Source organism: Trifolium pratense, linkage group LG3, assembly GCF_020283565.1.
Source record: "Trifolium pratense cultivar HEN17-A07 linkage group LG3, ARS_RC_1.1, whole genome shotgun sequence".
Lineage (NCBI taxonomy): Eukaryota > Viridiplantae > Streptophyta > Magnoliopsida > Fabales > Fabaceae > Trifolium > Trifolium pratense.
Window position 1 is genome coordinate 32,447,411 of NC_060061.1, and position 24,091 is coordinate 32,471,501.

The window sequence follows — 24,091 nt, forward strand, 5'->3', positions numbered from 1 at the left end:
TATTATTATTATTATTATTATTATTATTATTATTTATCCCACTTTTGTGTTTTTTCTTTTATTTGTTGCAATCTTTTGTTTTTTTTTCTATGTCACTGTGTGAATCAATGTTGCGATGCTAAAACTAAAAGCATAGTGGCACATTATACTATTGATTATGCATTTAAGCTTTAAGAGTAAAATTGATAGTCTTTAAATCGTTCCTTGGATGTAAAACAAAGTTCAATTAGTTGTCATGTTTCACACGCACGGACGCAAGGACGCACGCACGCACACACGCACGTGCGCACGCACGCACACATATATAGTACTATGATCGGAAAAGAGTAAATAAACAGTGATGGTAAATGAACATTAATTGGAATAACAACTTTGATAGTTCTGTTAATGTCGTCTCTAAATTATAAAAATTTGAAAAAACTTATTTTATACGGAATAAGTTCTAACTTATATAAATTTCAAATTAACTATCTGTACAAGATAAATTCTAAATGATAAAATTGAGGAATATTTATTAAATGTGAGACAAGTTATAAATTGTAAATTTTTTTTAAAAATAAATACTTTATACGGGATAATTTCGAACTTATATAAATTTAGCATGGCAACATTGATTCACACAGTGACATAGAAAAAAAAACAAAAGATTGTTAGATTTGTTCCCAAAAAAAGTCTACGAGAGAAAAGAATAATCTTACCCCTAATAAGGAGTAAAAATTACTAATAATTTTTGGCATTACCAAATTTTTAATTCACATAATTTAGTCGACCATCCATGTTCAAAGAGGGAGGTATTAGTAACTATTAGTATCCACTTACGAGTTGACATCTTACAACATATTTTTGCCAAATATATTCAAGGCTCGTCGAGCTGCCTAAGGTCTTGACCACCTCCTCTTATTTAAAGAAAAAAAAATAGTAGAGAAATGGTTAGGAGTACGAGGAATCCTAAGAAAATTCTTTTCCAATATGTCATTGTGGTTGTGGTTGAAAGGAGAGGAGAGTGTGTCAGGGACAGAGATAGATATTAATATTACCTTTGGAACTGAAACTTGTGAAAAACAGAGGAATTGAAGCCTGAAGGAGGTTGTTGGTGTTGGAATTTTTGCTCTGCTTTTGAGGGATGATGTAACGTGTAAAATTATGGAACGGAGCAGAGAAGGAGTGATCCGGGAGAAGAATGAAGGAGCAGAGAGAGTGAGTGGGAGATGTGAGTGAGTGAGAGATTAAGTAAGGATTATTAAGTTGAGAGAAATGGGTTATTTATGAGGCAAAGGGGTTATTGGCGTGAGAGAGAAGATGAGGATGAGTTGCCCAATTTCAGCAAGTAAGTGGCCAAATATAAAGGGAAGGTTGTTGCCCAAGTTTCAGCAATCCACCAAAGGTTAGGTCGAAAGAAACATTTATACAAATTCATAAAATTTATAATGCCACTTTTACTGCCTTGAATATTCATTTTGTATGTGTCCATTATTTTTCTATGTATTGATCTAAGATGGAAAAATCTTTTTACTAAGCAGGCTCATATGGTTAGGTTATCCCAATACGAAAATCAATTAGTTAACCTAGAGATCCATATCCAATTTTTTAAATGGCCTAATTTTTCAAAGAGAATTACTTTTGCAACCCTACTGATTCTGAGGCGCGCCATACGAAATTGTCAATATACCCCTGACCGCGACTTAGGACGCACGCATGCACGCACGCACACATATATAGGACTATGATCAGAAAAGAGTAAATAAACAGTGATGGTAAATGAACATTAATGGGAATAACAACTTTGATAGTTCTGTTAATGTCGTCTCTAAATTATAAAAATTTGAAAAAACTTATTTTATACGGGATAAGTTCTAAATTATATAAATTTCAAATTAAATAAATTCTAAATGATAAAATTGAGGAATATTTATTAAATGTGAGACAAGTTATAAATTTTAATTTTATTTTTAAAAAATACTTTATACGAGATAATTTCGAACTTATATAAATTTAAAATTAATTATCATATACGAGAAAAATTCTAACTTATAAAAATTTCAAAAACTTATTTTATGCGGGACCAATCTTTTAGACCAATGAGAATATCTAACACACCATAAATATGTGAATTATCTTGGATTGGATTTCTCGCCCTTTCACTTCTGCCAAACTCATGTGTAGGGCAAGCATGAGCTGACCAAATCATATTTATTTCAAAAAGAAATTACTCAAATTAGCCAAACCCATACAACCCGCTTTATAATCCAAAAAAAACATGCATCTACCAAACCTCATGTTCAAAACTTACAAAGGTTAATAGTGGTAATCATAGTATGCAGGAGGAAATCTAACCTTTCATGAGTGGATGACAAGCAATGATAAAATTATAATAATGGGTTAGGCACATTATTATCATACATATTCTCTAAGATTTGTCCTATTATCGGTGCTTAGTACAATTTAGGTGAAAAAGGTTAGTGTGGTTAATGTGTAAGAATCCAAGTCTATAAATAATAGTAGTGTTACAATTCTCTCTTCCTATGTTCTTTTTTCTTGCTGCGTGAAGTTTATTTGTGTTGCTTCTATGTCCCATATTTTCTCTTAAGAATCCATATTTTCTTCTTCTTCTTTGCTCAAAACCTAATGGTACTAGGAATGGTATTAGGAGTAAATGAACATGTTGTTGAAAATGAACATCAACAACATTTTAATGACAACTTTAATAGTTATATTAATGCCATCTATATTTGTTTTTATGTTACTGTTATTCTTATTGTAATCTTCTTACTCTTTGCTCTTTTTTTGAGATAATCCGTGTGTTTACACTGATTTTTGGTAAATAACCGCTAGTTTAAATTAATTACTTGAGAGATCAACTAGTAAATCTCGGGACAATTGTTCATGCATTTTATTAAAAGAAATTTGGAAGTTTATCTTTAAAGACATCCTTATTTTGCAAAAGAACAATATGTTTGATTTCTGAAACATATGTTAAATACAAACAAAGTAAGTTCACTCGAACGAGAGAACTAATAGAATGCAGAACTTGTAAATGCTCTAGAAAGTAAAGACTTATAGAAAGTAAACTTGCATTTAGAATGTAAAAATTACAAAGAAAATGTAAATGTTCACCGATTCATACATCTTTCTCGAGTAACTCGTTTCTCGCCTTAACATGGATACTTTGAGTGTTTGAGACTTTGTGTAAATGAATTGTGACCACTATTTCGACTATACATACTTCTATTTATAGAAAACTAAGTAACGTCTACCCTAACGTTAAACTACTAAACTTCAGCCACGCGTCCTTTTGCATTTGAAATGAACCAAGGCCTTAAACCTTTGTAACTGTCGAAGTCGAGTCACACTTAAATGATGAAAAATGCTCTAAGTCCACAATTCCTGACTACTTCGATTCGTTGGCTTCTATCGAAACATTCTTCAGTCTTGAGCTATGAAGTTTTTCCATTAGAATTCTCTTGTTCTTAAAGACATTACCCTTAACCTTCATTTAAACAATAAGAGAGATAATCTCTCTTGTTCTTGAAGACATTAAAGACTAAGGCTATTTAAAGCCATTTTAACAGGTTTTTGTGGTAATAAATGTCTTTGGAACTGAAGATTATAACATATTTTACCTTGAGCTAAAATATGGGATAACAAATTGCCCCCAAAAATGCCTATTTCGATTTGAATGATTCGAATGAAATAAGAGATTGGCATTTTTCAAAGTACCTCTGTATTTCCAAACGCCATCCCTTTATTTCGAATTGATGATGTCATGGCATTTAAAAGGCAACCGCTTCGGTTCTTACAAAACTGTCACGTTCTGCACCATTTTTTGAGTAGTGGGACACGCGTCAGCTTGAGAAGTTGAATCGGAACGGACAAAAAGCGCTTTTTTAGCATTTATTCCTTTTTAATTAAATTTTGTCTTAATCCAAGAATGGCTATAAATAGAGCTTTGCCACTTTCGTCCTCTTGGGCTAACATACTACCTAATGTGGTATCGGATGCTGAAATATACAACTTCATAAACTTATTTCTAATTGGTGGCATCAGAGTTGGAGGATTAGACAAGTATTCTTTGATTTCATCAAATGCTTCTTGCTGATCCTGCCCCCAAGTAAAAACATCTTCTTTCTTGAGTCGAAGCAATGGTGAAAAAGCTTGAGCTTTACCACTTAGATTCGAAATGAATCTTCTCAGAAAGTTGATTTTTCCCAACAAGGATTGAAGTTGCTTTTTGTTTGTTGGAGGGTTAGTCTCCAAAATCGCTTTTGTCTTGTTTTGGTTTATCTCAATGCCTTTTTTATGCACCACAAACCCAAGGAAATCTCCTGCATGTACACAAAAAGCACATTTCAATGGATTCATTTTCAATCCATATTTCCTCATTCTTTCGAATGACTTTTTTAAACAAACCAAATGATCATTTTGTGATGATGATTTAACAATAATATCATCAATATATACTTGCATAAAAGTATCTATAAAATCATGGAAAATTGAGTTCATTGCTCTTTGGTATGTGGCTCCAGCATTTTTCAATCCAAATGGCATTACGACCCATTCATAGGTACCCAAAGCCCCTGGGCATCGAAAAGCTGTTTTTGCCACATCTTCCTCAGCGATAAAAATTTGGTTATAACCAGAATATCCATCTAACATGCTAAGATATTCGAACCCTGCTGCTGAATCTATTAGCATTTCTGCTACAGGCATCGAATATTCATCTTTAGGGGTAGCATTATTTAAGTCCCTAAAATCTATACATATTCTAAGAGAACCATTTTTCTTAATGACAGGAACTATATTTGCTAACCATTCGACGTACCTGGCAGTCCGGATGAACTTGCTTCTCAGCAGCCTTTCGATTTCCTCCTTGATCTTAGATAGGATTTCTGGTGCAAATCTTCTTGGTGATTGTTTAACTGGTTTCTTGTCTGGTCGAATGGGTAATCTGTGTTCGACCAAATTTCTGTTTAAACCTGGCATTTCATCATAATCCCAAGCAAAACAATCTTTGAACTCTTTAAGGAGTTCAACCAGTCTATCACGCAAGTCCTTTGGGATATTAGCACTTATATACGTTGGCCTCTTGATCGAGCCATCTCCAATATCTATTTCCTCCAAAGGGTCTTGGGCCTGCATCTTTTGACTGGAACTGGAAGGATCTTTTTCAAATCCTAATGGTTCTTCATCATAGATGCAGTCCAATTTTTGAGTCATTGGCAATATTTTGCCATTTTCACAGTTATTGGCTTCGACAGCCATATTTTCTTGCAGCATTGTGGCTTCTAAAGCCATTTTTATCTTGTTTTCGGCCATATAAGCCGAAATTTTGGCCCAAGCATTGGGCTTAGTCATCGTAGTATTCTTCAAGGTCCCACCCAGTTGGGCGGACTTTGCCTTCATCCACATGTGGACCATCATCTATCTCCTCTCTCTCCCAAATGAATCCATGAGTTGGATCCAATTTGACAGAATGGTAGACATTATCAGCAGGGGCATAGGCATATCCCTGTTCAGTGCATGGCGATATGTTCGCCAACTTCTTATCAAATGAATGCTTAGTTATGTGGTGTGTCTCAGCCCTAAAATAACTTTGATCGGCTTCGATATTTTCTACCACACCATCTTCTCTCCAAATACTCACCCTCTGATGGAGAGTCGAAGGCACTGCTCCAACACCATGTATCCACTCCCTTCCTAGAAGCAGATTATAATTGGCCTTCGATGCTACAACCAAAAACAGAGTTGGCCTAACAGTGCTGCCAACTGCCACATCGACTTGAATTGCCCCCAGCGAGAAACCAGTCTCACCTTCGTAATTCGAAAGAACGATGTTGTGAGGGTGCAAGTCAGTAGAAAATTTACCAATCTTAGTAATCATGAATTCTGGCATCAGGTTTACTGCTGCTCCTCCATCAATCAACACTTTGTTGACCCCCACGTTATTTACTTTGGCCTGAATAAAGAGGGGTTTCAAATGATTCTTCATTCCCTCAGTTGGCCTCTCAAAATTGGCCGTCTGTTCCTCTAAACAGCCATTATTCATTACATAATAACACATTGGCTTGTGCAAAGCCAATTCAGACTCATCGAACTCATCCTCCCCTTCAGTCACTTCTGACCACACGTCATATTCAGCAGGGAGGATCGAAACTACGTTCACTGATCAGTGCATTTTAATGCACATTCTTCTACTATTGTACTAGTGTATTCCTATGGTTTAATTTACTATTTTCACTATTTTAAGGTGTTTTTATATTTAAGTTTATTTCTAACTCTATTTTATTTTCGCACTTAATTTATGAATAAATAGCACTTTGACACCCTTCCGGTCCGCAGGTCATAACTGGAGTTACAAATATCGGATTGAGGCGCGGGAAGATGCGTTGGAAAGCTGAGATCAAGAGCTACGACTTTCATGTTGAGGCCAAAACCCAGTTCGGAGCGCAAGTGTGTCAAATAATTGAGTTTATGTTCCAGACGAATTTAATTCAGCACAACTTTGTATTTTTCGGCCCAATTGTTTTAAGGCCCGTTCCATGTATTATTTAAACCGAAAAAAGGCAGCTAGGGTTATTTTCATTCACTGTTCACGGAAATTAGAAAACCCTAGAGCAGCCACCACTTACATGGAGAACTAAATCTTTCTTTCAATTCGTTGGTGCAAGGAACTCGTTTTAAATTCTTGAGGTCTGTTTTAATAGCAAATTCCGTTTCATATTTATGTTCTGTTATGTCATTCCCATGTTCTTTATTTCAGTATGAAGTTGAATTATAATGATGCTTAATCACTTTAATTCGATTCGCACCGTGTTATTCAATTAGTGTATCGCTTGCATAGATTACATTGAATAGGAATTGACATAAACTTTGAGCGCTTAGCAAAAAGTGTTGATCGAATTCAGTAAGGATATTATTCTGTCATTAGTAACGCTTGTTTACTATTGCCTATGATTAGTTGAACGCATTTGACGCTTGTTTGAATGGAATTCGTATAAAATTGGTAACGCTTGTTTAATTCGGTTTTATAAATCAACCAGAACATAAGCATATAACGAATTTATTCTTTGTGAACCATATGATAGAATCAAGAACGAGTTACCTAAAGCCAATGAATTGATCGTTTTAAATCAATTAAATTTCACATTTTTCTTACGTTCTGTTAACAAACCAAACCCCCCCCCATAATTTACAGTTTTTGAATTGTTTCTAATATAGATAAACCGATTGTGAGTCTTCAGATACGACCAAGGTCAACTGCCTTGTATTACTTTTTATTTAAATTATTATTTGACCACGAAACGACCGTGATCATTCACCAGCACATCAAACTCGGGATCTGAATCAAGGAGATCCTCATCTTCCATGTTCTCCCCTTCGAACTCATTCTCAACCTTTCGAACATCCTCTGGTTGAGTCAATCTTTCTTTCAGAGGCCTTCTGGTCACTTCGACAACCTGTTTTCCTTTGTTGTCTTCAGTTTTTTGCGCCTCTTGAAGGGAGAGTCTTTGTTGGCGCTGATGCCTACGCCATTGTGTGCGGGTCATGGGATTCTTTCCCTTGTAATTGTTTCTGTAAGAATACTTCTTCGAATCAACAGAATGACTCGAATGATCCTTACTTGAACTTCCCTTGTCAACAGAATTTCTGACAAAGTTTGCTGTATGACCATGAACCCATTTGTTCATTGGTGAGTTGTTGGATGGCACAAAAGTATTTGGGTTGCCCAACCTTTGATGTATTGGTTTGGCATGCACCATGTTCTGTCTTTTCATTGGCCTTGATTTTGGCCAATTCTCTTTGTTTCTTCTGAATGGTATAAACTTGTTGAGGCCCTCAGTAGCCTTCTTGTCGAATACGGAACTGCACCTTGGGCAAAGCATAACTTCGGACTTGTTAAGCTTACACCTTTGCAGAAAGTCAATCAGTTCCTCTTCAGCCCCAGGATATACTACTTTCATTTTCTCGTAATATTCATTCTCTGGAATAGAAACCAATTGAGCGCCTCCTGATAAGTCCATGGCATCGATCATCAAGCATTCGACCGGTTCCACATAGGAAGCATCTGATATTTGTAGTGGATCTTCGTCAATTTTCATCTGTTGTCTGGATTTCTCTCCAAACTTCAACCTTCCATCTTTCAAAGCCTTTTGAACCAGATCCCTGAAAAGAACACATTGTGAGGTTTTATGACCCAAAAAATTATGAAACTTGCAAAAACCTCTTTTCTTTTGTTGTTCAAGGGGAGACACTTTCAATCCCTTTGGAACAATAATTTGGCCATCAGTAACCAATAAATCGAATATTTCATCACATTTAGTTATGTCAAATGAATAAGTTTTAGCAACAAATTTATCATTCTTAGGTTCGACAGGATTTTTTCCATTCGAAGGTTTTAATAATTTACAGACATAAGGAGGGCCAGGTTTTAGTTCGGCCACATTAATTTCATTATCCTCTATGTCTCCATAGTTTATTACATATTCCTCATCATCATCATCCATAGTTTCGACATAAGCAATCTTTTCCCTCTTTTGAAACTTTGATGATCTAGCCTTTTCAGCCTTAAGGCGTTCGACCTGTCTTACCCTATCTGCTAATTGTGCCATGTCTCTTAGATGTTGTGTATCTAATTTCTTTCGAATTGAATAATCTAGGCCTCCAGCAGCCATTTCGACTAACTCATGTTCAGGCACTTGAGTAAAACATCTGGCCTTGAGTAGCCTAAATCGATTCAGATAATCATCTATGGACTCTGGTGTCTTTCTCCTCACACTGGCCAATTCCTTCAGACTAATCTTAGATTGGCCCATATAAAACTGTTCATGGAAAGCCCTTTCCAATTGAGTCCAATGCTGAATCGAACGAGGGGGAAGAGTTGTGAACCAAGTGAAAGCATTTTTTGTAAGGGAATTTGGGAAATATTTCAACCTTAAATTTTCATTATCTGCCAAATTTCCTGCTTCAGCAAAAAATCTTGCCACATGTTCCACTGTTGACTCAGTTGTGTCCCCAGCAAACTTTGTGAATTTGGGAATTTTCCATCCCCTTGGCAATTCAGTTTGTAGTACATACTCAGATAATGGGGAAATAAAGTTAGGCCTATGTAGGCCAACATTGAAACCGTTTTGAGTTAAGATAGTTTCGACTAAATTCGCCAAGTTATCTTGTTGCGCAAAATTATTTCTTTGCACATTTCTAACTACTTCGTCAGCATTCTGATTTCTATTAACCAAAATTACTTCAGGCTCTGGCACATGGTTCACTACTGGAGCCGGTGGTTCCTCTTGTACCACTTGTGGCACTTGATTGTTTGGAATTTCATTGTTCACATGAAACCCTTGGTTCTGAACCTGTGTTTGGTTTCGAATGGGCTGAAGGTTTTGGTTAGGCATTGCAGGAGTACCAAAGAAATCTGCAATTCGCCCCATTTGATGGGCTAACAACTGATAATTGTTATTTGTATTGTTAATCAAGGGATTCAAAATAGTTCCCAATTGCGAAGTCAGAGTATTAACCATTTCATGATTACTCTCGTCCATTTGTTGTCGAAAGGACATCATAGTTACATTGGTTAAATTTTGTAAGGCAATGTCTCTGGTCCTATTTCCCACAACAGAGACTGCTGGGGAAGGCATGGTACTCCTTTCAGGATTTTGGTTAGAATTATGTAAGCCTGCCATTAGAGATTCTGGCATTCCTAATCCTGATTGGTTCAACAGAAATGATCGAATGGGGCTCCTCACATCTTCAGCACCAGGCTGACTGCCCCCTATACCATGTGATACTAACGAAGATATCGACCCAGATACAGTCGAACTCGTTGAGGGCATTGTTACCCCTATATTCCCAAAACTGACTGCAGGAACGCTCGAAGCAGATGTTCCAAAGCCTTGGGCCATGACAGTAGCGTTACTAATCGACGCTTGCGTTGGCTGTCCTTCAGGATTTGGGACATTGTTGTTATTGTTTTGATTGTTATTCGGTGGCCTAACCATTTTTGATCTAGATTTAACACTAGTTACATTTGGTAAAGATTTACCACTTCTCAAATGCATACAAAATCAAAACACAAACTATAAATACTAACTGTCTTAGTATTTGTAAAAGGATTTTTAGAAAATAAACTTCTTTCAAAAATGTAAATTGCACAAAACAACCGGTCCCACCGGGCGTGCCAATTTGTTTACACTGATTTTTGGTAAACAACCGCTAGTTTAAATTAATTACTTGAGAGATCAACTAGTAAATCTCGGGACAATTGTTCATGCATTTTATTAAAAGAAATTTGGAAGTTTATCTTTAAAGACATCCTTATTTTGCAAAAGAACAATATGTTTGATTTCTGAAACATATGTTAAATACAAACAAAGTAAGTTCACTCGAACGAGAGAACTAATAGAATGCAGAACTTGTAAATGCTCTAGAAAGTAAAGACTTATAGAAAGTAAACTTGCATTTAGAATCACTACAAGAATAAATACATTTAGCAGCGACTTTTCTTCAACGACAATTAACTTGTTGGTAAAACTATACATATAGCAACTATATTTATATATCGTTGCAATTAGAGGTTTATTTTCGCAACAATATTATTATTGCTACGGAAAAAGGTTTATCCCAACAACATCTTAAAAGCGTTGAAAATAATACCTTTTTTTTGCAACAACATTGTAAACTTGTTGTAAAAGCATATATTTATGCCACTACTATTTTACTAAAAAAAAAACAAATTAATAAAATGACAAACTATAGCACTAAGTAAGTTAACCGTTGTTGGTTCCAAATGGTAATCACTGGTTTATTCATCACATCTCAAGTCCTTATATAGGAGTACAAGTCATATGGTTGTTTACAAGTAAGCACCCACACACACACACTAATTTTTGACCCATTTGATCCATTCTTCATGTGGATTTCTCCATCCATTGTACCTAACTTCTAAGGGTAAATGTGTGGTGGTTTGAGAGGGAATGGTGAAATGGGTTGGAAGAAAATGAGAATCTTTAATGCAAGGAGGAGTGAGAAAATAGGCAGTTCTTAGAGTTTGGTTTTGACCGGATGTTGGTGAAACCATCAGTTCTTGTCTAGATTCTATGATGGTTTTGTTGTCATCATCCATTTTTGGAAGTGAAAAGTTTTTTCGTTTTCTTTTTTTTTCTGAATGAAATAAAGTAACTTGAAGAGGCTTCTGCATTAAGTTTCTACTTAGAAAGAGAGTCACACTACTAGAAATAAAATATTTAGCAGCGACTTTTTTGCAGCGATAATTAAATTGTTGAGAAAAACATGCATATAGCAGCAACTAATTTAAGTTGTTGTCATAAGTTTTTTTTTTTCTCAACAATTTCATTATTGTTGAGAAAAGTGACTTATCCCAATAACAATTATTGTTGTTGGAAATAATGTAATTTTTAAGTGTACATATAGCAACAACTAATTTAAGTCCTTGTAATAAGTTGTTTTTTCTCAACAATCTCATTATCGTTGTTAAAAATCACTTATCCCAACAATAACTATTGTTGCTAAAAATAATACAACTTTTTGATATACATATTTCAATGACTAATTTAAGTTGTTATAATAATTTTATTATTTTTCAACAATCTCATCGCTGAAAAAAATTACTTATTGTAACAACCATCATTGTTGCCGCTATTATTGTTTGGCTTGAGTTTCTTAAAACTTCTCATCACTTAAAAGGAAGTAGAGTTAAACACTCTTTTAAATAAGTTCTACAATTAATACGTAACTTAATTTTATAGAAGAAAATTGACTAAAAGAGCAAAATTCTCTTCAAATATGAGAATAGATTCATATATAATTTGTTTAAACCCTCGTGCATTCGCACGGGTCATTGACTTTTATTAGATATATTCGTCTTATTTTTTCTATCATTTTTTATTGACTATTTTGTTCTTTTTTTTTTGGGGATAGAATTGACTATTTTATTCTCATTTCTATATTCCTACCTATGACGTATTTTATTCTTATTTTTAAGCATATAATAATTCTTTTCTCTTAAAAAAATATATAATTTTTTATTGTATTTATCTTCTTTTTTTTAGTGTGATTGTTGAGTTGATCATAATCAACTCTTTTGTTGCTATTTTTATGCATATATATTGTTCTATATATATATATATATATATATATATATATATATATATATATATATATATATATATTAAGCATATAATAATTCTTTTCTCTTAAAAAAAATATAATTTTTTTTATTGTATTTATCTTTTTTTTTTTAGTGTGATTGTTGAGTTGATCATAATCAACTCTTTTGTTGCTATTTTTATGCATATATATTGTTCTATTTTGTTGTTTTATTCCTATTTTGAAACATATCATCTTTTTTTTTTTATCTTATATTCTTTCTTTATATATATATATTAAGCATATAATAATTCTTTTCTCTTAAAAAAAAATAATTTTTTTATTGTATTTATCTTTTTTTTTTTTAGTGTGATTGTTGAGTTTTTTTTTTTGAACAAGCTAGTGTGATTGTTGAGTTGATCATAATCAACTCTTTTGTTGCTATTTTTATCCATATATATTGTTCTATTTTGTTGTTTTATTCCTATTTTAAAGCATATCATCTTTTTTTTAGTACATTAAATTAATTTTAATATATTAGTAGTAGATTATCTCTAAAAAAAATCATTCTAAAAGAAATAAATTAAATAAATTTGAAACATATGCCCAAAAATATCGACATTATAGTTAAAAGTCAAAACACAAAAAAAAAAAAATATTAGGTAACACCAAAAAAAAATCATAGATAAAAATCCAAAAACTAAATAGATGGCGGCATTGAAAAATTAGACCAAAACATTGGCGGTATTTCTTAGCGCTGAAATATTTTTGTGGGCAGTTTCTCTACAATAACTGTTCCATTATCTTCATAATGGGAACTCCTAGCTCCAGTAGTATCTATATAAATCAAAAACTTAACAAAGCCCTCTTCTTTCATAATCAGATCATTAACCCCTTTCAATTTCTTTCTAAATCAGTGGAAATAGAAATTATTTTGTTCTTCGACAGGTACAAGCTTTGATTTGCTGCGTTTTTCTCTTGATCAATCTTGGTAAAATGTTTGATTGAATGCATCTTTTCTTTATAGGGTTTGTTAGGAATTTTTCTGCTGGATTTCTCTCTATCAAAATATAGGGTTTCTTTTTGTTTGATTGTCAATAAAAGGGGTTGAAGAATTGGGTATTTAAGTAACGAATCTAGGGTTGAAGAAAGGGTTTAAGTAAGAATTGGCTAGTTGAGTTTGGATTTCATTATGTCTGTGCAGTTTTCTTGTGTCCTTTTTTTTCTGCGTGTTTATTATTATTTTTTTCTTGTTTCTTTTCTCTGCATCACAACCATATATTTTATGGGTTTCTTTTTTCTAAAAGATTTTTTATATGTTTTGTCATTTACTTTATTTAGTTATGGCACCCTCAAATCATGATCCAGATTATCAGCTTCCAAATTCTTCAAATGCTATTATAAGTCAACAAGGTACTTACTTATTTAATTTGCTTAACTTTAATTTTTCTTATTCATATACTATTTGTTCTTATATTTTAGTATCTTAAAATATCACATTATACTTCTCATAAATTTCTCTTTTGGGTAAAAATGCAATAGATTGTACAAATACAAGAAAAAAATGGAAGAGGAAGAACCATTGGCTTAGGTGTCTCAAAAAAGAAAAAGAAGAGTGCTACTGGAAAATTGCATGTTGATATTCCAGCAGATAAAATGGTAGCTGTTGGACCAGGAGCTGCAAATTTTGTGACTGAGGTCTCAATCGTTGTCCTAAAGAATGCTCCTTTTAATGTCAAAAAGTGGGGAAAAATACCACAAGCTAAACTTGACAAGATAGTTTCAAAAGTTTTGGTAAATTATAATCTTGTACATTTTTTATTTTATTTGATTTCTTCTTTGGAGAACTTACAATAGTGTTATTTTAATTTGTTGAGTGCAGGATACTTTTGACATTGATAATACAACACATAATAATGATGTTATTCTTGAGACCGCTAAAAGACTCTATCGTAATCATAGATGTAGATTTCATCAACATTTTAGCCAATATAACACAAATGAGATAGCTTTGAAACACAAACCAGAAGATATAAGTGAAGAAGATTGGAAGTTCTTGGTAGATTATTTCTCAAGTCCTGACTATAAGGTATGTTTGTACTAAATCTACTATAAATTTAGACAATTTACTTTTAAATGTAAACAATTACTATATTTCTCTATGTATTATTTTCAGGCAATCAGTGAAAGGAACAAAGTAAATAAAGCAAAACAAGTTATTAAACATAGATGTGGAAGGAAGTCATTTCAAGCTGTGAGCTATGATGCGGTAATCTATAAAGTTATGAACTTTTTTTTGTGTGTGTATATTGTTCACCGAATTGCCGACTAATAGATAATTATAATTGGTGATAATGTAAATTTGTTTATAGAGAGATCCTGAAACTCAAAAAGAGCCCAACTTTCAAGACTTGTGGCGAATGACTCACACAAATAGCAATGGAGAATGGAAAGATGATGCTTCTAAGGAAATTCATGTATGTCATGTTTAAGTGCTAAGTGATTTGTAGAACATATATAATTGTGATTAATTTGTTATTTCTAATTATAATTAATATTTTTAATAGACAAAGGTTGAAGAAGCTTGTTCAGAACTTGCAACAGCCGAACATGTTGACGGTGATAAAGACATGCTTGCAAATATTGCTTTTAAATCAGTTGTAGGAGAGAGATCGGGTTATAGTCGTGGGTTAGGAGCTGGAATTAAACCACAAAAGGGAAAAGCTGTTACAGGTTTACATGAAGAATTGAAAAAGGAGTGTGAAAAGAGGCATGATATGGAAATGAAACTAAAAGATGTAGAGACTCAAAGACAAGTTTGAAGAGAGTCAAAGACAAATCGGAGAAGAAATGGAGAAACAAGTTGAAGCAAAAATGGCTAATATGTTTCGCCAAATGCTGAATTTTCAAGTAAGTATAAACATAGTCCTTTTTGGTACAAAATATAATAAATTAGTAGTTCATATTATAGAATTCTATTAGTTTATTATATTGAATATGTTATGGGTGCTATTTGGAATATTTATATAGGGTGGACAATCTTCCGGTGCACTGAATATAGAGTCTGAATCTAATCACAGAGCTAATAACATGACTACAGACAAACCGTAAGTAAAATTTCCTAACTTTTGACATACATTTGTGTTCTTAATATTTTATTTGGAATTGAGATGTTTGCTTATGTTATTAAAACTGTCATATTATACGTTAAATTTTCTTGTTTTAATATGAAATGAGTGTGGTGGATTGAATAATTTTAGCTAAATTTAGTACTAAAATGATTGTAGTTGGAATTGCTTCTGAATGTATCACATTTCACTAGACATTCTCTTGTTTTTAATATTTTAGCCCTTTTTATCTTTGCAAAAAAAAATAGTAGAAAATGACATATTAAATTAATAACTTTTGATTGTGTTGAAATTGCAGTTCAAGTAATGGTGCTTCAACTACTTCACAAAGAAAAGTTCGAAGCAAAGATATAAAAAAGAATTGAGATTGTTGCTATTTTGGCCCTTGTGTTGTTCAGTTCCCTTAGCCTTACAATGGTTTGCTTTCTTTGAGGAAGACATGAAATTCTTATTTGTAGTGGTGTTGTTTGCTTCTTGTTCGTGTCTGCGTTTTGTTTTTTGGTTTTGCTAGCAGTTTTTAGATTTTGTCTAGTGTTCCATTGGCTTTAGTTTTTGGGGCCTTTGGTTTTGTCCGTCAGCAATGGTATTTGTGTTTCGCTACCTGCGTGTGGCTTGTTTGGCTATTCAGTTTCAGTTTTTCTTTTCATTAGAACAAGATAATTTATATTTTTTTCATTTTTGATGTAGACAAGGATAATTTACAATATTTTATATTTTAATATTATATTAATTTGTGTTTATGTTTCTTGCTAGAAAAAATTACAATGTAATTTTTATTTTTTTTGTATAGTTAAGACGGTTTAAATTAGAAATGTGATTGATGCTAGTACTTTATAAAATTAACAAAAATATATAATTTCAGTTATATTAAATGACATTTATTGTTGGAAATTTATTCCAACTATTTTTGTTGTTGAGATATGAAAGATATAACAACGATTTATTTCGTTGGCAAAAAATAATTTATTGTAACGACTTTAGTTGTTGACAAAAATACCTTTTCGTAGCGACAATAGTCATTATTTATGTTATATAAGGCAACAATCATTGTTGTTGTAAAAACACTAGTTATGGTAGCGACATTAATTGTCCTTACAAAACTTTTTGCAACAGCACTTATACCAACGACATGCAACGACAATATTTTCGCTGGGAAAAACACATTTTACAACAACTTTGTATTTTTCTCAACGACATATGTCGCTGCAAAATACCTTTTTTCTTGTAGTGAATGTAAAAATTACAAAGAAAATGTAAATGTTCACCGATTCATACATCTTTCTCGAGTAACTCGTTTCTCGCCTTAACATGGATACTTTGAGTGTTTGAGACTTTGTGTAAATGAATTGTGACCACTATTTCGACTATACATACTTCTATTTATAGAAAACTAAGTAACGTCTACCCTAACGTTAAACTACTAAACTTCAGCCACGCGTCCTTTTGCATTTGAAATGAACCAAGGCCTTAAACCTTTGTAACCGTCGAAGTCGAGTCACACTTAAATGATGAAAAATGCTCTAAGTCCACAATTCCTGACTACTTCGATTCGTTGGCTTCTATCGAAACATTCTTCAGTCTTGAGCTATGAAGTTTTTCCATTAGAATTCTCTTGTTCTTAAAGACATTACCCTTAACCTTCATTTAAACGATAAGAGAGATAATCTCTCTTGTTCTTGAAGACATTAAAGACTAAGGCTATTTAAAGCCATTTTAACAGGTCTTTGTGGTAATAAATGTCTTTGGAACTGAAGATTATAACATATTTTACCTTGAGCTAAAATATGGGATAACACCGTGTACCTTTTTTACAAACTTTTTTTCCTAACCGGCACCCGAACCGCCGTGATGTTGAATCTCCTGTGAGAGAACTTGGTCACTCATTACCACTCTCGGTTTCAATTTTAATGCCTGGAGAAGAGATTCCTACATTCATTGCTAACCCTGCGCCGCTTCCGTCTGAAGGAATTTCATGGCCTTCCCATCAGCATACAACATAGGCGAGTCTATAGTTGAATTAGAATGTAATTTTCATTTTATTTGTTCCTGCAAAACAAACATATGTATTGAGATAGTTATTATTATTATTATTATTATTATTATTATTATTATTATTATTATTATTATTATTATTTATCCCACTTTTGTGTTTTTTCTTTTATTTGTTGCAATCTTTTGTTTTTTTTTCTATGTCACTGTGTGAATCAATGTTGCGATGCTAAAACTAAAAGCATAGTGGCACATTATACTATTGATTATGCATTTAAGCTTTAAGAGTAAAATTGATAGTCTTTAAATCGTTCCTTGGATGTAAAACAAAGTTCAATTAGTTGTCATGTTTCACACGCACGGACGCAAGGACGCACGCATGCACACACGCACGTGCGCACGCACGCACACATATATAGTACTATGATCGGAAAAGAGTAAATAAACAGTGATGGTAAATGAACATTAATTGGAATAACAACTTTGATAGTTCTGTTAATGTCGTCTCTAAATTATAAAAATTTGAAAAACTTATTTTATACGGAATAAGTTCTAACTTATATAAATTTCAAATTAACTATCTGTACAAGATAAATTCTAAATGATAAAATTGAGGAATATTTATTAAATGTGAGACAAGTTATAAATTGTAATTTTTTTTAAAAAAATAAATACTTTATATGGGATAATTTCGAACTTATATAAATTTAGCATGGCAACATTGATTCACACAGTAACATAGAAAAAAAAACAAAAGATTGTTAGATTTGTTCCCAAAAAAAGTCTACGAGAGAAAAGAATAATCTTACCCCTAATAAGGAGTAAAAATTACTAATAATTTTTGGCATTACCAAATTTTTAATTCACATAATTTAGTCGACCATCCATGTTCAAAGAGGGAGGTATTAGTAACTATTAGTATCCACTTACGAGTTGACATCTTACAACATATTTTTGCCAAATATATTCAAGGCTCGTCGAGCTGCCTAAGGTCTTGACCACCTCCTCTTATTTAAAGAAAAAAAATAGTAGAGAAATGGTTAGGAGTACGAGGAATCCTAAGAAAATTCTTTTCCAATATGTCATTGTGGTTGTGGTTGAAAGGAGAGGAGAGTGTGTCAGGGACAGAGATAGATATTAATATTACCTTTGGAACTGAAACTTGTGAAAAACAGAGGAATTGAAGCCTGAAGGAGGTTGTTGGTGTTGGAATTTTTGCTCTGCTTTTGAGGGATGATGTAACGTGTAAAATTATGGAACGGAGCAGAGAAGGAGTGATCCGGGAGAAGAATGAAGGAGCAGAGAGAGTGAGTGGGAGATGTGAGTGAGTGAGAGATTAAGTAAGGATTATTAAGTTGAGAGAAATGGGTTATTTATGAGGCAAAGGGGTTATTGGCGTGAGAGAGAAGATGAGGATGAGTTGCCCAATTTCAGCAAGTAAGTGGCCAAATATAAAGGGAAGGTTGTTGCCCAAGTTTCAGCAATCCACCAAAGGTTAGGTCGAAAGAAACATTTATACAAATTCATAAAATTTATAATGCCACTTTTACTGCCTTGAATATTCATTTTGTATGTGTCCATTATTTTTCTATGTATTGATCTAAGATGGAAAAATCTTTTTACTAAGCAGGCTCATATGGTTAGGTTATCCCAATACGAAAATCAATTAGTTAACCTAGAGATCCATATCCAATTTTTTAAATGGCCTAATTTTTCAAAGAGAATTACTTTTGCAACCCTACTGATTCTGGGGCGCGCCATACGAAATTGCCAATATACCCCTGACCGCGACTTAGGACGCACGCATGCACGCACGCACGTGCGCACGCGCGCACACATATATAGGACTATGATCATAAAAGAGTAAATAAACAGTGATGGTAAATGAACATTAATGGGAATAACAACTTTGATAGTTCTGTTAATGTCGTCTCTAAATTATAAAAATTTGAAAAAACTTATTTTATACGGGATAAGTTCTAAATTATATAAATTTCAAATTAACTATCTATACAAGATAAATTCTAAATGATAAAATTGAGGAATATTTATTAAATGTGAGACAAGTTATAAATTTTAATTTTATTTTAAAAAAATACTTTATACGAGATAATTTCGAACTTATATAAATTTAAAATTAATTATCATATACGAGACAAATTCTAACTTATAAAAATTTCAAAAACTTATTTTATGCGGGACCAATCTTTTAGACCAATGAGAATATCTAACACACCATAAATATGTGAATTATCTTGGATTGGATTTCTCGCCCTTTCACTTCTGCCTAACTCATGTGTAGGGCAAGCATGAGCTGACCAAATCATATTTATTTCAAAAAGAAATTACTCAAATTAGCCAAACCCATACAACCCGCTTTATAATCCAAAAAAAACATGCATCTACCAAACCTCATGTTCAAAACTTACAAAGGTTAATAGTGGTAATCATAGTATGCAGTATTAGATAATATAGATTGTTACTAGAATTAAGGTGCTTCCTTATTAATAGCATAGATAAGTATACTTATTGATAGCACAAACAGTTATGCATTCCTATTGTTATCGGTTCCTAATAATAGGCAAATAGGCTCCCTTATGAGTTGGAGTCACAGTTGTAATTTGTATCTATTTATAGCCATCACTTTGGCAATACAAATCAATCAATTATCATTTCCTTTATGGTTGTTCCGAATTAAAAGAAATCCGGATGGAAGTGTGGCACGATATAAAGCGAGGTTGGTTGCAAAAGGATTCACTCAAACTCCGGGTCTTGATTTCAAGGAAACTTTTGCTCCGGTTGTAAAACCACAAACAATTAAAGTGGTTCTTACTATAGCTCTCGGCCAAGGATGGACTTTACATCAAATGGATGTTAATAATGCCTTTCTACAAGGACAATTATATGAAGATGTATATATGCAGCAGCCCCCGGGGTTTGTCCATTCTGAGTTTCCACATCATGTTTGTAAATTAAAAAAAGCCATTTATGGTTTGAAACAAGCACCGCGTGCATGGCATGATTCTCTCAAGACATTTGTGATTTCTGTTGGTTTCTCCACAAGCTTAAGTGACCCCTCATTGTTTATTTATAATAAACAAGGAGTATGTGCCTTCTTGCTAGTCTATGTTGATGATTTACTATTAACAGGTAACAACACTACTTTTTTAGGTAAATTCATGACAGAACTTTCCACAAAGTTTTCTCTCAAACAACTTGGATTTCCTCATTACTTTCTTGGCATAGAACTTATACCAATCAAATCTGGTCTACTATTATCACAACATGGTTACATTAGAGAACTCTTGGATAAGTTTAATATGTCAGGTGCTAAATCAACTACAACTCCATTGTGTGTGACTACGCCCCTCAAACTGAATGACGGTTCAGCTCCTGCTGATTCAAAAATGTTTCGTAGCATTATTGGAGCACTTCAATACATAACATTAACTAGGCCAGACCTCTCATTTGCAATAAACAAATTGTCACAATTTATGCATCAACCAACTCAGTTGCATCTTCAGCAACTTAAAAGAGTGTTAAGGTATCTCAAGTTCACCATTAACCATAGCTTGAAACTTACAAAGCCGGATCATCTTAAACTACAAGCATTTACTGATGCTGATTGGGGAGGCAATTATGATGATAATGAAGTGGAAGAAATAGTCACAAGAAAGGGGGGGTTTGAATTGTGACCCTTTTAAAAATTAATCCTGCAATCTACTAAATTGATCTCAAGTGTATACTTGGATAAATGTTAGTGAATTAAAAATCAGATTGTTCTAAGAACAATCTCAACTGCGTGAGAATTTCAAAGTAACTGTAAATGAAGTGTTTCGTGTGATGCGTGTTTACAGAAAATAAAGAGTTAAAGGTTAGAGAGATTCACACACAAAGATTATACTGGTTCACCCAAATCTTGGGCTAGTCCAGTCCCCACGCCTGTGAGTTTTCACTATGATCTTGAGATACTACCGATCTCAAATACAAATCTTCTTTGATCTAAAACAAGATCAAAAACCTCTAAGCCCTACAAGCTTGATCTACCTCAGCCTTACAGAGGTGTCACTCAATCAATAGTTACGTATTGACTTGAGCCATCTTCTTTTACAAAGGAAGTTGTTCTGGATCTAAGCTTATACACAAACTCAAAACTAGTTTGAGAAGCTTATACAAAATACACTCAATACACTCAGTAATATTGTGATCCAATAGGTTGTTAGAGAGCTGGAGTGTGAGTGGTAAAATTGAGAGACAAAGATACAACCACTCAAAAGTGGGTTATGTTGAAAAGTGGTCTCTTGAGAAATTTGCTTGTAGAAACTCAAAGGTTGTTTGAGAAGCAAATAGAAACACTCAGTAAACTCAGAAATATGATGTGAATGAAGAGCCTGAGTTTGAGTGATGAAAGAAGAGCTTTATGACTTGTAGACAAAAATAAGTATTTGATGGTTTTTAGCTTGAACTCTTGCTCTTTCTCTTGGATTTGCTTGCCTTTTTATAGATGCTTGCTTGAGGTTGAAGCTTGGCCTTCAAGTATATCAGTTAGAGGGCAAAAAAGAGCTGTTACTCAGTGCTCCACAAGCAGCAGACAACTTCTGCATATTTGACAGGTTCTCTGTTCAGTCTTGGAACAGTCTTGAACTTCATTTTGCTTTGATCCACAAGAGCCAAATATGTGTGAGCTGTAAGCAAGTACAAATGAGTTGTTTCCTGCATCCTTCTAATGTCAGAGGTCAGATATAGCCGTTTGGAACCTCAGTAAAAGGACTCATGACAGTTGGAGATGGTTTTGCAAAACTGTGTGCAGGAACGTTCTTGAATCAGTCTTGAACCAGTCTTGATTTCCATTTGGCTTTGATCCATAAGATCCAAATGTGTGTGAGCTGTTACCAAGTACATATGAGTTGTTTCTTACTTCCTTCCACTGTCATGTATCAGATATAGCCGTTTGGATGCTCAGAAAAGGACTTATGACAGTTGGAAATGGTTTTGAAAAACTGTGTGCAGGATCAGTCTTGCATCAGTCTTGAAACAGTCTTGACTGCACCAGCCAATTGTGATGAAGCTTCATCTCTATTTCCTTTGTGATGTGCAGCTGTTTACTAGCCTTAAGGACACTTCAGAAATAGGCTTAGCTTGAGAATAAAACAGCTGGAATAGTACCATGGCATGTGAGACAAAAATGTACTTGTATGACAACACCATTGAAGAATGTTCCCACATAGTCTTTTTGCAAGTACATCATAACTCATGGTTCACAATGTGTTGTTGCATTCTGATTGGTCTATGATATTTGATCAGGTATTTTTATTGGATGATCAATACCATAAAAGATCATGAAAGATCAAGCTTATAATTCATTGCATGAATTATGACTAGGAAAGCATATACTTAAATTCCATCAAATGTTGTTGATCCCAAAAGAGATTATCTTCTGTAGAGATTTGGTCCATAAATCCATTGTAAAGTGCTTATTTGTTTTGTCCTTAGTTGACTTGAAAACCAGAAAGCACTTATTCCAAAACGTGCTTATAATCAAAACTGCAGTCTGTCTGTTAAGAATGTTCTCAGATCATTCTTGAAACAGTATCTCAAGATTTTCTTAAAGAGGGATCTTCATGTTGCTGCAAAACTTTCACAATTCCTCTTGATGTTTTGCACACATTGTTGCTTGTTCATTGAGTACTTTGAGATACTTTTAGTGGAGGCATGGGAGTACTCATCATGAGGATTATCATTTTCTAGCTTAGACAATGATTGAAACTTTTATGCCTTGTGGTGCATAAGCTCCTTTGTAAATTCATGGAAAATCATTCTTAGATCATTCTTGTCTTGAGAAGCTAAGATGAAACTTTGAGTAGGTTTTGAAGATCTTCAACATATGCATCATTTCCATTGATGTTAATTGTAGTAGTAAATCCTCAAAGCATGTAACAAAACTCAATGTGAGTTTTGACATGATAACATCAAATATGTTCTTGTGTAGCTTGTGATGCAAGTATTTCCATCAACTATGATCTTCATATTCTTCCTTGAATCTTTAAGCTCATTGTGAACCATGTGGTGATGAGGAAGACTATTAACCATGAAACTTGCTTTCTTGTTTGAATCTTCAAATGAAACCTCTTATGATTCAAACAACATCCTTTAAAAATCTTCATGAAGCTTGTGATGCTATTGTTATGATCATCTGATGCTACTCCGATTCTTTCATTGCTTGAGTATATAAAATGCACTTGTTGATGTGAGTGGCTTCTAGATTGTCCACTTTTGTCATTACCTATCTTTCAACAAAAACTCAAGTGCAAACATCAGTAGATCACCATTCATAAAACTTAACATTTATTCCATAAGGTTTGTTGTCATTAAAACACTAAAATGGATTTTGCCTCAACAATCTCCCCCTTTTTGATGATGACAAACCTTTTGAATAAATCTTATGTTTTATGGATGGAAATAATAACAAATGCAAGAATGTTCGTAGATATGCAATTAAGCTCCCCCTAAACACATGCAAGGGTTTAATTCTTATCATTCTAATTAAACTCCCCCTAAATACATGCAAGAGGTTAATTCATAACATTCTTCATTAATTAGTTTCATCTAACATTTCTCTCCCATCATATATATCTCTCCCCCTTTTGTCATCTATCAAAAAGTATTGGGGGTAATTTTAAATATGAAGTGCAATGATAGGATTCAAATTAAGAAACATTGCATACATAGAGCATGAAGTTGAGAAGTTCATTCATATATCAAACTTATCAAGTTTGCATTTAAACATTAAAGCACATAGCATGTATGATCATCAATAATCATTTTAATCAAATATTGCAATCACAACATGAATAATGGTTAAATCACATGTA

At 33.4% G+C, this 24,091-nt stretch overlaps 2 protein-coding genes across 2 annotated transcripts; one reads left to right on the forward strand and one right to left on the reverse strand.

Annotated features, from left to right (window-relative positions):
* Window positions 1-5,344: 5,344 nt before the first annotated feature.
* LOC123914975 lies at window positions 5,345-9,590 on the reverse strand. The gene is made up of 3 exons (XM_045966134.1): window positions 8,705-9,590; window positions 7,317-8,626; window positions 5,345-6,016 (listed from the first exon to the last, which is right to left on the reverse strand). The coding sequence occupies exons 1-3, from the start codon at window positions 9,558-9,560 to the stop codon at window positions 5,345-5,347; spliced, it is 2,838 nt and encodes a 945-aa protein (XP_045822090.1). The 5' UTR covers window positions 9,561-9,590.
* Window positions 9,591-12,904: 3,314 nt separating this feature from the next.
* LOC123913411 lies at window positions 12,905-15,959 on the forward strand. Its single transcript, XM_045964142.1, has 9 exons — window positions 12,905-13,050; window positions 13,444-13,515; window positions 13,645-13,896; window positions 13,985-14,191; window positions 14,279-14,371; window positions 14,475-14,579; window positions 14,670-15,012; window positions 15,133-15,209; window positions 15,529-15,959. Exons 3-7 carry the CDS (start codon window positions 13,759-13,761, stop codon window positions 14,922-14,924), a joined length of 798 nt encoding a protein of 265 aa, XP_045820098.1. The 5' UTR covers window positions 12,905-13,050; window positions 13,444-13,515; window positions 13,645-13,758; the 3' UTR covers window positions 14,925-15,012; window positions 15,133-15,209; window positions 15,529-15,959.
* The last annotated feature ends 8,132 nt before the right edge of the window (window positions 15,960-24,091 follow it).